The following is a 14,780-nucleotide window of genomic DNA, read 5'->3' as shown; positions in this document are numbered from 1 at the left end:
CCCTTCAAGGCTCAGGAGTCCAAGATTATCTTCTGTGTCTGTGTTAATTGGTTTCCCTTTTCTTTGTTGAAGAGGGTCTGTGCAATCCTTCTGCCTAGTCTGCCATCTTGCCGGAACCTCCCTCAAATCTATTCTTTAGATGGTTTCTAAATTCAGGAGGGATATAATCAAGGTCATATTTTGGCTCTCGTGGACTTGTTTTAGTTGTCTTCAGCTTCAACTTGAACTTCCATATGAGCAATTGGTAGTCTGTTCCACAGTCAGCTCTTTGCCTTGTTTTGGCTAAAGATGTTGAGCTTCTCCATCACCTCTTTCCATAGGTGTAGTCGATCTGATTCCTGTGTATTCCATCTGGCTAGGTTCACGTGTATAACTCCATTTATGTTGTTGAAAAAAGGTATCTGCAAAGAATAAGTCATTGGCCTTGCAAAATGCTATCATGAGATTGCGAGTGTCATTTCTATCCCCAGGGCCATATTTCCAACTACTGGTGATTCTTCTGTTTTCATCTTTTGCATTTTAGTCATCAGTAATAATCAATACATCTTTATTGCATGTTTGGTGAATTTCATATTGCAGAAGTTGGTAAAAATCTTCAATTTTCTCATCTTTGGCTTTGGTGGTTGGTATGTAAATTTGAGTAATAGTAGTATTAACTGGTCTTCCTTGTAGGCATATGGATGTTTTCCTATCACTGACTTGGGTTAGTTACACCTATTCTTGAAAGTGACATCTTTGTTCCTTAACATTTCAAATGTAGTATCTTCTATTTCAGGCACAAGATTGAATCAAGTATACTATAAACCCCCAAATTTTTGAGCTATAACATATAAAGAACTCCCAGATTACATTAGTTTGTTCAGGAATTCTAACATGATGTCCCTTTTCTCCCCTTTGCAATATACAATTTTCTTCCAATGAAGATAAGAAAGAAGTGCTTTCGTCAGTAAAGTCTAATAAAGTTAATTATGATAACTGAAATGCAGAAGACATATTTTCAATGTAATTTTGCATTTTTCATATTTTGAACACCTGCTGATAGTACACCACAAATTCGACAATGTTGCCTAATGATGGTTCCCTCCATGTGTTCGATGTTTAAAGTTTGGATTTATTTGCTATAGATTGTGGAAAACCACACCGGGAAATGAGGATGAATCCCAAAGCGATTACAGCTCCACAGATGTTTGGTCGGCTTGATGTGGCCACAAATGACTGGACAGATGGAATATTTTCTACACTTTGGAGGAAAACATTGAGAGCTAAGAAAGGTAGTAGATGAATTGCAAGAATTATTTTTGACATGTACTTCCAAACAAAATACTTAGTGGCTTATAAAGTTGGTAGAACATCTCCGTCTTCCATATATCATAGCCAAAACTAAGAAGTCAAAAATCAGTACAATATTTGTGAATGTAGAAATATTGAAATTTTTTTTAGTGTATTTAAAATCTCTACTTCCTTTTTTGGGTTACGAAGGGAATTCTTTTCTTTTTGAACAATCTTCCTATATCCCTGATCTTAGCACAAATGTTAGAAAAAGATGTTAAGGAGAATTGATAGTTTGAGTAAAGTGAATCTACCCTATTTTCATTGAATATTTAAAAAATGCTACTCTTATTATGTAAAGCCATATTTATTTATTTATTTATTTATTAAAATAAAACTAACAGCTCTAGAAAATCACAAGAGAAATTGTGCTTCTTTGGGGTGGGGGAGATTGTTTATATAAAAAATGAAGTATTTATTGAACTAAAATCCACTTTGTTAGATGTACACTGGTGTTTGGTGGTTCTTTGAACAAGTTTGCTAAGGGCCAGCCCTTCAGTCTGTGAATATTCTTTCAGGATGGACTCTGAAAATTTAACTAGTTGTTCCCAGAATACAGGCTCAGATGGAGGTGGTGTTTTCACCAACCCGTCTTTGTGTTGTTCTCTTACTGAATGAGCAACTGAAAGGACAGTGAATGCAAATGCATGGAGAAGGAAGAACACAGGAGAAGAACAAACTATTTGGGCTCCTTCCTGGACCAGTCTTTTTAGCAATAGTGTTTTATTGGCAAATGTTTAAGGAAGGTAGTGCCTAAGGCATTTGATTGTTAACCAGAAGGCTGGCGGTTCAAACCCACCAGCCACTCCTCAGAAGGAAGGTTGGGCAATCTCCTTCCATACTGATACCACCTCGGAAACCCAAGGAAGGGTTGCTATGAGTCAGGACTGACTTGACAGCAGTGAGTTTGCTTTTGTTTTGGTTTGGTTTAAGGAGTCGTCATTGACATTTTCACTTAAGGAATATGGCTGATCATTCTAACATCATATGCTCAAAGAGAAATGGACATACTTCATTTTTAAAGTGTGCTGATATTCAACATTTTTTACTGTGTTTGTTGTTTTACTGGAAGGAAATCAAGTTTTGTTTCTAATTTGTTCCAATGAACCTGTATAAATACAGGCTCAGTAACTGAAAAGGAGCCTATATATATAAATGTATATATTTTTTTCCCCAGCAAAAGAAGCAATAGGAGCTTTTAGTTTCAAAATGTGACTCTGGTGTTAGATCACCATTTTACTTCAGTGTGTTGATTTGGATTTTCAGAGTTTTTTGTTTGAAACATAGATAGCCCCAACTTACCATAGTGTTTTCATTTTTCAGAGTACGTGCTAGAACATTGTACATCATATATGTTACTAAGGATAAGATACACAATCAGAACAAAACAATAATAATTTTAAAAAACCCAGAGGACATGGTAGTAAGTACGGTTCCATGTAGGTTGAATACATGGCAAGTCAGCGACTACCTATAGACTATCCCACAATTGTTACATAAAAACCAAATTCATTATCATAGAGTCACTTCCAACTCACAGAGACCCCCATTGGGTTTCCAAGGCTATAAATATTTCCAGAAGCACACTGCCTTAATCTTTCTTCCAGGGAGCAGCTGGTGGTTTCAAACCACTGTTTTGGTTAGCAGCCAAATGCCTTCACCACTATACTATCAGAGTACCTTCACTTGTTCCATAATAAAGAAATATTAGAACCACAGTCTTGGTCAGGGAGTTGGCAAGAGAAACTGGTAAAGAGACTATTAAGCCAAATTTACTATGGCATTCCTGTGGAGCATCCTTCTGATTTCTTGGCCATTTTCTCTCCAAATCTCTCCATATTGGCTAGATTCAGCTTTTGTCCCCAGGTGGCCTCTGAAACCACTCCTCCAAGCACCCTGTGACCACCATCTTGTCCGAGTCAAGTGGCAGATCTCAGTCTAGTCCGCTCTTAGCAGCCTCTGGCAGCGTCGTAACTGCCCCCTTGAAGCTCTTCGCTTGACTTTGAGGATCCCGCGTTCTGCTGGCTCTTTTGTTTACTTGCTTTGTTGAGAAGTCTGGCAGAGGGAGGAGGCCTTGAAGGGATGTCCCCCCCACCCCTCTACAGGAAGCCTGTGTGGAAGTGCCTGAGTCCTCAGACAGCCTATCTCTATGTCTGCTCATTCTTCAGAGGAGACGGATGCAGCCCCTTGTTTTTTAATACGGTCTCTGAGCCGATGGCTTCCAGATTGTTATCTCCAGTCCCGACCTCTCCCTTGAGCTTCCAATTCAGCAACTCCACTTAGACGTATGTTAGATGCTGCAAACTTAACATGTGCAAACAGGAATCCATTGCGTGGCTTTGCCTCTCTAGTTCCACTTGTCTTCTGAATGTATTCATGTTCCAAATGTATACTTCTTTGCTTATTTATTTGAATACCTTCTCTGCCCCATAGAACATATGCTCTATGAGGGTAGGGTCATCATCTTGTTTATTACAATATCATAGAAGGTGTTCAATAAATATTGTTTGTTCTGTGAACAAATGACTTTCTGATTTGATTATAGGCCTTAAATAACTGGTATGTAGAGAACTTGAAAAGTCCTATGTGGTAAAATAAGGTAACCATTCAGATCAAAGCTTTATTTGAAAAATAATGTAATAATATAATAAAATAATAAAAATGACATATATGAAAATTTATAATGTAATAAAATTAAATAGTGTTTTGTCAGGAAGTGTATATATATATATATATATATATATATATATCTATATATATGTGTGTGTGTGTGGATATATGTATACACATATATCCACACACACACCTATATATGTAAACTATATCATAGATGTATATAAAAATATATATGCTTTTTCTTTGGTGGGGTGTTCTAGGGGAACATATCTGGATAGTTCTTGACGGTCCAGTAGATGCCATCTGGATTGAAAATCTGAATTCTGTTTTGGATGATAACAAAACTCTGACTCTTGCCAATGGTGATCGGATCCCCATGGCTCCAAACTGCAAGATTGTTTTTGAACCTCATAACATCGACAATGCCTCTCCTGCCACAGTCTCAAGAAATGGAATGGTTTTCATGAGCTCTTCTGTCCTCAGCTGGAGTCCTATTCTTGAGGTAGGACTGGAGTTTTTCTTATGTATGATTAAAAGAAAAAGAAACCTTTTAACTTTTTTTTTTTGTAGACCAGCTGTGCAGTTCAATTTTGATGCTAATGTTTAGTGATGATCCTTGAAGGCCCTGGGCCATTCAAGCCCAGATCACCCCTTACTGGTTTCTTCAGTGCTCCTGCTATTCTAGAACTGTGATTTCTAACCTGTGGGTTGTAGAGTAATTGCAACAAGGAGCTGAATCAGTAATCTCTTGAAGAACTGTCTAAGGACTGAATACTTAAAATTTAATTTTTTCACATTGAGGATTTATGACATTTTTAAGAGCTACTCATTCATCCAAGTTTGGGAACAACCATTTTAGAAAATTAACTTGAAAACAATTTAAAAAAAAAGGCATATAAGGATTTTTTTTTAAGCACAATAATCATAATATTAGTTTTAAGTTTATACTTGGAAATAATATTTTAGATAATATTGCTTCAATTAATGATGGATTATTTTACTACCAACCACTAATCCAACACTGCTGTCGAGTAGGATCTGACTCATAGAGACCCTCCTTGGGTTTCTGAGGTGGTATCACTACAGAAATAGATTGCCCAATCTTCCTTCTGAGGAGTGGCTGGTGGGTTTGAACTGTCAGCTTTCTGATCAGTAGTCAAGTACCTTAGGCACTACACCACTGTATCTTGATAGTAATTAAACCAACTCACTGCTATCGAGTTGGATCTGACTCATAGCGACCCCTGCTTGGGGTTCTGAGGCAGTATCATTAGGAAAGGAGGTTACCTCATCTTCCTTCTGAGGATTGGCTAGTGGGTTTGAACTCTCAGCCTTCTGGTTAGCAGTCAAATGCCTTAGGCACTATGCTATCAGAGCTATAAATGAATTGCCTATTCAGATTTTACTAAGTAAATACTGTAATATAAAATGAACTGCTTATTAGTTAAGACATTTGAAAAGTCTTTTTTGACATAGTTGAGCAAATTTATTATTTTTATTATTAAGATTTTAGATGATTTTTATTTTACAAATTAAAAAATTTATAATTTAAATAAAATAGCTAGTTAGGTGTTTAAATAAAATAAATAACCTTAAATATTTATACTTCTCTTTCTATATGGGTATAACTTAACTTCTGATAATGTTTTTCTAGGATTTACACAAAATGTTGCAAAATGGTTCCTATTTGGCAATGAAGACGTGAAGAAAGAATGGATTATATCAAAAAATGACACTGATGTATAATTGAATGTATCAGTTAAAATATTTTTAAAGATTTTAGATTTTACAATAAATAATAGATAAATGAGAATACAGAACAAGGGGTCTCAATCTTGCCTTTGGAAGGAAAATTATGCATAAAATATAGATGATTGTATCACACCGAATTCTACCAAGTTAGGGTCTCTTGGAAGGGCACGCAGGACCATTTGGTTTTTAAAAAGCTTTATAGCAGATGTTTCATACATCCAGCCTTGGTAACCAGTGATCTTCAAATGAAATGTATTAAGTGACTTTTTTTTTCTCAAAACCCTGCAAATACACAAAGTTTTTTTGAAAAACAATTTTATTCACAGCTAGTGAATATGTCATGGGTTGGATGGACTCAGTAGCAATGAACAACAGCAATGATTATGTAGAGTTTGCTAGTTGAGAGATATACTTCCATATGGTCTGTTCATGTTGAGGCTGAATACAATCTTTACGTTGGTTCTACACTTAGTAACGTTCTTTGTTGTTGTTGTGGCTAAGTGCTGTTGAGTTGCCTCTGACTCATAGTGACCTCATCCACAACAGAACAAAGCACTGTCCAGCCCCATACCATCCTCACAATCTTTGCTGTTTTTGAGCCCATTGATGCAACTGCTGTGTCAATCCATCTCATTGAGGGTCTTTCACTTTTTCGTTGACCTTCCACATAACCAAATATGATGTCCTTCTCCCAGGATTGGTCCTTCCTGGTAACATATCCAAAGTAAGCAAGACTAAGTCTCCCTATCCTCACTTCTAAGGAACATTCTGCTTGTGCTTCTTCCAAGACAGATTTGTTTTTTCTGGCAGTCCATGGTATAGTCCGTATTCACCAACACAATAATTCAAATACATCGATTCTTCTTCACCCTTCCTTATTCATTATCCAGCATTTGCATGCATATGTAGCTCATGTCAGGTGCGCCTTAGCCCTCAAAGTGACATCATTGCTTTTTAACACTTCAAAGAGGTCTTTTGCAGCAGATTTGCCTGGTGCAATACATCATTTGACTTATTAATTGCTGCTTCCTGTGGTGTTACTGTGGATCCAAATAACATGAAATCTTTGACAACTTCACCTTTCTGTTTATCGTAAGTTTGCTTATTGGTCCAGTTGTGAGGATTTTTGTTTTCTTTATGGTGAGGTGTAATCCTTACTGAAGACTGTAGTCTTTGATCTTTGTCAGTAAATGCTTCAAGTCTTCTTCACTTTCAGTTAGCACGGTTGCGGCATCTGCATATTGCAGGCTGTTAATTGGTCTTCTTCCAATCCTGATGTGGCATTCTTCCTATAGTCCAGTTTCTTGGATTATTTGCCCAGCATACAGATTGGATAAGTATGAGGAAAGGATACAACCCTAACCTACATCTTTCCTGATTATAAACCAGTCAGTATTCCCTTGTTCTCTTCAAACGACTGACCCTTTGTGTATGTACAGGTTCTACATGAGTACAATTGTGTTTTGGAATTTCCATTCTCTGTGATATTATTCATAGTTTGTTATAATTTGATTCCTGTTTATTCTACCCGGTGAGGTCACATGTGTAGTCACTGTTTATGTTGTTGTAAAAAGGTAGTTCCAGTGAATAACCATTGGTCTTGCAAAATTCTATTGTGATCTTTACTGTTGTTTCCATCACTAAGGCTATATTTTCCAACTACTGATTCTTCTTTGTTTGCGAATTTCTCAATCCAGTCACCAGTAATTTTCAATGCATTTTGATTACATATTTGATCAATTTCACACTTTAGAAATTGGTAAAAATCTTCAGTTCTTTTATCTTTGGCCTTAGTGATTAGTGTGTAAATTTGAATAATAGTTGTTTTGATTGGTCTTCCTTGTAGGCATATGGATACTATCTTATCACTGACAATGTTGTACTTTAGGACAGACCAGGAAATATTCTTTTTGATGATGAACATGATGCCATCCTTCTTCAATTTGTCATTCCTGGCATAGTAGACCATATTATTGTCCCATTCAGAATGGGCAATACCAGTCCATTGCAGCTCACTAGTGCCTAGCATATAAATTTTAAGATTTCCATTTCCAGTTTTCCTAGATTCATACTTTGTGCATTCCATGTTGCAATTATTGTTGGATGCTTGCAGCTGTTTGTTCTCATTTTAAGCTCTGCCACATCAGCCAATAAAAGTCCCCAAAGCTTTACTCCATCCATGTCATTAAGGTCGACTCAGCTTTGAGGAGGCAGTTCTTCTCCAGTGTTTTGAGTGCCTTCTAACATCAGGGGTTCAAATCCTTGCACTATATCAAACGGTGTTCTGCTGCCATCTGTAAGGCTTTTAATGGCCAGTTCTTTCAGAAGTGAATCATCACGTCTTTCTCCCCAGTCTGTCTTAGCCTGGAAGCTCCACTGTACTCTGCCCACTTATGTGACCCTGCTGGTACCAGCATCACAGCAATGTGCAGGCCGGTACAGTACACCACCTCGACAGATGAGTGGTGGAAGTTTTTTTATTTTTTTTTTAATATGCTTTTAAAAGATGCAGTTTCTTCTTGTAAATGGTTAGGAAGGAGAAAGACTCACAGACAATCTGACAGCAAATAATTAAAGTAGTGTAAGGTAGCTCTTTGAGAGTTATTAGAGGGATGGCCAGTTGAGAAGCTGTGTTGATGAGAATCTGTCAGCTTGAAGAATCTGAGCTGGGTAACTGCCGAGTGCATGTAGTTTCATGGTTTCATTAACTCTGAAGTGCTGTGTGCTCTTTTTGTCACTGTGGGATCATGGTCAAGTCATGATTTAATGAATAATTCAGAACCAGCATTGCATTGTTTCTGTTTTTCCTCTTATTAGAACGGCATGTCCTTGGCTTCAGAGTTGCTAAGTGTTTTTTTGGAACATTTAGATGAAGAATGAGCCCATCTCATCCCCTGTCTTACTTCTCTAGTGCTGCTGTAACAGAAATGCCACAAGTTTGTTTGGCTTTAACAAACAGACATTTACTCTCTTACAGCGTAGGGGGCTGGAAGTCCAAATTCAGAGTGCCAGCTCTTGGGGAAGGATTTCTCTCTGTGTCTTTTGTTCCTAGGAGGGTCCCAGCATAGGGGCATGGGGTCCAAGGGACATGCTGGATTCCTGGTTCTTCTTTTTGGTTGTAGTAGGTCTCCCTTCTCTGCTCCCTTCCCTCTTATCTTTTATAAGATGAACCAGAGAAACTTGCCTTACACTGGATCAGGGCTGTGATGTGACTAAGGGTTTTGTAACCCACTCTTAATCTTAATCCTTTTAACCTGATTTGTTTATCACATCAGATCACACCATAGGATATCATTACATGTCTGCTACATTACATCATTACATAACTTCTAAACCACTGAGAATCATGGCCTAGCCAAGTTGACACAGATTTTGGGGGACACAAAATTCAATCCATGACATAACCCCAGGAGAATTTTAAACCTTAGTAAAATGTTGCTGTATGTTAAGCAATATTTTGTTATGAATGACACACACTTGCTTAATACTGAGTTCCTTGTCTAACTAAATGCTTTATTTTCCTGAATATTCTCTGACATTTTTCTACTTCGTTCATTAATTATGTTGTTGTTGTTGTTATGTGCCTTTGAGTTGGACCTGACTCATAGCGACCCCTCCTTGGGTTTCTCAGGTGGTATCACTATGGATGTAGATTGGCCAACCTTCCTTCCGAGGAGTGGCTGGTGGGTTTGAACCATTAATTATAATAAGCCAGAAAGGAAACGATTGTGGTAAATGTTTGTTTTCCATTTTTAAAAAAAATCTGTATATGGATTTCTGTTGGCTATTCTCTTTTCTTTACTATTTTACTAAATTATGTTCACACATGTGCCCCCTGATTTTCTTCTTAAAAAAAAAAACAACACAAAAACTCACTGCTATTGAGTCGGATCAGACTCATAGCGACCCCTCCTTGGGTTTCTGAGGCAGTATCACTACGGAAATAGATTGCCCGTCTTCCTCCTGAGAAGTGGCTGGTGGGTTTGAACCGCCAGCCTTTTGGTTAGCAGTCAGATGCCTTAGACACTAAGCCACCAGAACTTTTCTAACCTATTTTAATCAAGAGCTGGAAGCGATTTCTCCCCCTTGCCTTCAAGAGCTGAATGTATGTTTAGTGTGGTAGCTGGATGCCTAGCCCCTGGAGCCAAACTCTAGATTTGAATCTGTTCCTGCTAAACCACCAGCTGTGGGATCCTAAGTAGCTTACCTCAACTTCCTTGGCCTCAGCTTCTTCATCTGTACTTAAGATGAGGATAGTTATAGACTTGTTGTTTAGCAAGCTCCGGTACATTTTGCCAGAAAAACAGCAACAACAACAAAAAACTCACTGCCATCGAGTTGATTCCAGCTCATAGTGACCCCCTTTGGGTTTCTGAGGTAGTAAAGCATTATGGAAGTAGATTTCCCATTCTTCCTTTCTTGGAGTGGCTGGTGGGTTTGAACCACCAACCTTCTGGTTAGCAGTCAAATGCCTTAGGCTCTACACCACTAGAGCTCATCCTAAGTGCAGTAAACGATTAATTATCACCGTTACTTTTATTATTGGTATTGAAAAAAACAAAACAAAACAACTCTTTGTCCCCAAATGGCCATTTTTCTGGTGTGCCTCTAAGGTTAATTAACCCACTATTCTGTGAACTCACAGGGTTTTCTTAAAAAGCGCTCGCCTCAAGAAGCTGAGGTTCTACGTCAGCTGTACACCAAGTCCTTTCCAGACCTGTATCGCTTCAGTGTTCAGAACCTGGAACACAAGATGGAGATGCTCGAAGCCTTTGTCATCCTGCAGAGTACTCATATGCTTCAAGGCCTGATCCCTCCGAAGGTGAATCAGTCGACTTTAGAGAAACCTCCCTCACGAGCTGAGCCCTGCTGTGCAGAGAATACAGTCCTTGAAATTTGGTTTTGTTAAAGCTGTGTGAAAGGGGTGATGTTTAAAACATAGACCCAGTATTTTTTCATTTTTAGTGCTTTTCATCATTTCTGCTTTTCACAAAGGGTCCCTGGGTGGTGCAAATGGGGACAGCTTGGGCTGCCCCAAAGGTTGGCAGTTCAAACCAGAGGTGCCTCAGAAGGAAGGCCTGGCATTCTGCTTCTGAGGGGTCACAGCCTTGACAACCCTGCGGAGCAGTCCTAGTCTGCACACATGGGTCCCTGCGAGTTGGAACCAAGTCCGTAGAAGCTCACAACAGCAACGTTTTCCATAGTCAGCCATGTAATTTAGTTGCAGGCTGACAGACAGTCATCTAAGCTTATTTTTGGAGTCAGATAAGCACTAGCTGAAAGTGTGGTGGTTTGAACCCATCCAGAAGCACCTCAGAGGTAAGGCCTGGAAATCTGCTTCCAAAAGGTCATGACCTTGAAAACCCCAGTGAGCGTGGTTCTATTCCAACACGCATGGGCCACCATGAGTGAGGATCAGCCAGTGGCATTTTCCAAACCAGCTTGGCGTGTTTCAAGACTAGCTCTCACTTCTCCAACTTTATTAGTTTACTTCCCTTGTTCTCTTGGGGAAAACTGTTGTTCCTTTACATGCTGACTGTTTTCATTGAAACCTCAAAGCAAAGTTTTCATCTGAGAATCAGGTAACTGAAACATGAACATTTGTGGTGTCCTCAGGAGCAGGGTGGGGAGGTCACGTCTGAGCACCTGGAACGGCTGTACGTCTTCTCGTTGATGTGGAGCGTTGGGGCCGTGCTGGAACTGGATGGCCGGCGCAGGGTGGAGCACTGGCTGCGCTCCCAGGACTCGGTGACCTTGGACCTGCCGACACTGGCAGGCGCAGAAGACACCATGTTTGACTATTACGTGACATCAGATGGTGAGATGCATGCTTGTACAGGCATACCTTGGGGATATTGCAGGTTCGCTTCCAGACCGCTGCAAAAAGCAAATATTGCAATAAAGTGAGATGTAGGAAGTTTCTGGTCTCCCAGTGTGTATAAATGCTCTGTTTACACTATACTGTAGTATATTAAAGAGCTCTGGTGGTACAGTGGTTAAAATATTGGTTGCTTACCAAAAGGTTGATGGTTTGAACCCTCCAGCCACCCCATGGGAGAAAGTTTGAGGCAATCAGCTTCTGTAAAGATTTACAGTCTTGGAAACCCTATGGGGCGGTTCTCCTCTGTCCTATAGGGTCACTACAAGGCAGAATTGACTTGATGGTTAAGGTAGTCTATTAAATGTGCAATAGTGTTATGAAAAGTTTGAAACGTTGTGAGAATGACCAAAATGTGACAGTGAGACATGAAAGAACACATGCTGTTAGAAAAATGAATCCCACAGACTTGCTTGATGCAGGGTTGCCACAACCTGCAGTTACAAAATGCAGTATCTGCAAAGCTCAATAAAGCACAATAAAATGTGTATTCATGTAAAATGTATTCAGTAAAATGTGTATTCAACAGCTGGGGACTTTTTTTTTGTTTGTTTCCAAATGGCTAATATTTACACAAAACATTTTGTTCTAAATGGATAATTAAAACTCTTGGCTGTAAAACTAAAATGCTAATTGATTCTTTCCTTTTTTAAAAAATGTATTTAGATTGTGCTCCAATTGCACATTTTCCATTCATTAAATGTTTTTGTAAGAGACCTGGTGGCACAGTGGTTAAGCCCTCAGCTGCTAACTGCAAAGTTGGTGGTGTGAACCCACTCAGCCCCTCCACAAAGAGAAGACCTGCCGAGCTCCTCCTGGAAAGATTAAAACTGAAAACCAAAAGCCAAACTCACTGCCATCGAGTCAATGCTGACTCTTTACAGAAGTAGATTGCCCCATCTTCCTTCTGCAGAGCAGTTGATGGGTTTAAACTGCCGTCTGGTTAGCAGTCAAATGCCTTGGGTGCCATGCCACTAGAGCTCCTTCCTGTAAAATCTCTGTTCTACAGCCCTGTTCTGCCCTGTCACATGGGGTTGTCATCAGTTGAAAATTGACTCAACAGCACCTTACAACAGCACCAGATACCTTTGTGCACTGAACTTTTCGTGACATAAAACAAATCAAGAAAAACGAAACTCCAACTCAGATCCGTTTCAGCCATTCTTTATTAGTTTTTAGTGCTTTTCATCATTTCTGTTTTTCACAAAAGTCAACAATTTTAATGAAATTTATAGGTTGAAGTGTATCTTACCAAATACATGGGTAAATGTAGTACATTTTTGATGTTGTTTATTACACATAAGTAGATACAAAACTGCTGTGGGGTCGACAAGGGCAAAGTGAAGTGTTATTTGTTCTTACATGTTTGAGACCATCATCTCGGCTGTTGTGCCCATCTGACTGAGGGTCTACCTCTTCGTTCCCTCTCTTTTGTTGACCCTCTGCTTCACCAAACAGGATTTTCTCCAGAAATTGATCCCTCCTGATGACGTGCCCAAACCAAGCGAGATGGACAGTGTACTCTTACGATTTATAAGGTTTTCATTGCTAAATTTCAGAAATAGATGGCCTTACCTTTCTTCCTAGTCCATCTCAGTCTGGAAGGGTCACTGAAACCTGTCCAGCGTCATAGCAACCCCCAAGCCTCTACTGATGGACAGGTGGTGGCTGTGTGTTCGGTGCATTGGTCAGGAATGGAGCCTGGGTCTCCTGTATGGGAGGCAAGTGTTTCATCACTGAACCACCATTGTGCCTTCCTTCCTTTGAAGGAATTCCTTGGGTAGGTTTTGACCTGGTGAACACATATTTATATGCTTAGATCTCTGATTTTACCAGGGCTGTTTAGAAGGTGCCTTGTTACAATATCAAGGATGTCTGCTCCTTACATATAGACCTTAGATTATTGACAGCAATCTGAAGATACAGATGTTCTCTGTCCATCTAGGTAAATGGATGCACTGGAACACATGCACTGAGGAGTACGTGTATCCGTCTGACACAACCCCGGAATATGGCTCCATCCTGGTGCCAAATGTCGACAACGTGAGGACTGACTTTCTCATTAAAACCATCGCCAAACAGGGCAAGGTACAACTCTCTGTTTTCTTTAAAATAGTGTATTTTAAAATGCCACTTGAAGTTATAAAGCCGCCTGCATTTATTTTAGAATGTTTCATGTTGCTGTGTAGAATAAATGTTACTACTCCAATTAATATCATTGTTTTCTGGTTCCTCAGTAATAATAGATTTGAATATTTACAATGATAATTAAGTAATTATGTTTCATGTATTAGTTGAGAGAAAGTGAATTTTGATTTGTTTTTTCAGAGAAATCTTTTTTTTTTTTTTTTGGTGGGGGGATTATCTTATTGTATTTCTCAACTCCGCTATTTTAGGCTGTGCTGTTAATTGGTGAGCAAGGAACAGCCAAAACTGTGATCATCAAGGGATTTATGTCCAAATACGATCCTGAAAGTCACATGATCAAGAGTCTGAACTTTTCTTCTGCAACCACCCCATTGATGTTTCAGGTACTGGCTCTTTGGCATCTCCAGTCAGCCCAAATCTGTGATAATTTTTGGAAGGGCTTTCCTATTCTGCCCTTGAACCTCATCTGCATGTCTTCAGCCATGGCAAATGTCCTGCATATGCCTTCCATTGTAATTCCTGGATTGGTGCTGTATCTACTGTTCAAATGCAACAGAATCTGTGTGTAATTAGGTTATAATTTATCATCTTAAATTGTGTAGAAATCAAATATGTATTTAAGATGTTAAAGGGCTCCATACTGTTTAAAATATCTATGTGGAAAACTTAGGACCTTGTGAGCATGCCCAATCCAGAAGCAAAGAAATACCATTTATTTCCTCACCTAAACCAACATTTCCTCCCTAACTGTCTTCTTTAATGTGGGTGTCAGAATTATTTCAGCCTTTTCATTTGGAGTCATCTTTGATGCTCTCTCTGATCAAATGCCATTAATTTGTATATTCAAAAAACGCTTTCCACATCTTTTTCTTTTCAAGAGGCTCTGGTGGTGTAGTGCCTAAGCATTTGGCTGCTAACCAGAAGGCTGGCAGTTCAAACCCACCAGCCACTCCTTGGATGGATGATTGGGCGATCTTCTGTAGTGATACTACCTTGGAAACCCAAGAAGGGGTTGCTGTGAGTCGAATCTGACTCGACGGTTTTTTTTTTTTTTTTT

The 14,780-nt window shown here is 39.1% G+C and overlaps 1 protein-coding gene across 1 annotated transcript in view; it reads left to right on the top strand.

Annotated features, from left to right (window-relative positions):
- LOC103211144 (dynein axonemal heavy chain 5) overlaps positions 1–14,780 on the top strand; it is a 240,282-nt gene that overhangs the window by 72,902 nt on the left and 152,600 nt on the right. The window contains exons 10-15 of the mRNA XM_007957061.1: positions 1,125–1,271; positions 4,206–4,447; positions 10,343–10,519; positions 11,314–11,515; positions 13,521–13,663; positions 13,972–14,106. Of these exons, the coding sequence (XP_007955252.1) occupies positions 1,125–1,271; positions 4,206–4,447; positions 10,343–10,519; positions 11,314–11,515; positions 13,521–13,663; positions 13,972–14,106 (1,046 nt within the window). The remainder of the gene's footprint in view (positions 1–1,124; positions 1,272–4,205; positions 4,448–10,342; positions 10,520–11,313; positions 11,516–13,520; positions 13,664–13,971; positions 14,107–14,780) is intronic.

This window comes from Orycteropus afer, unplaced genomic scaffold (genome assembly GCF_000298275.1).
Source record: "Orycteropus afer afer isolate SDZICR_OR568_19922 unplaced genomic scaffold, OryAfe1.0 scaffold00700, whole genome shotgun sequence".
NCBI classification, from domain to species: domain Eukaryota; kingdom Metazoa; phylum Chordata; class Mammalia; order Tubulidentata; family Orycteropodidae; genus Orycteropus; species Orycteropus afer.
This window is presented reverse-complemented; position numbering and strand designations above follow the sequence as displayed.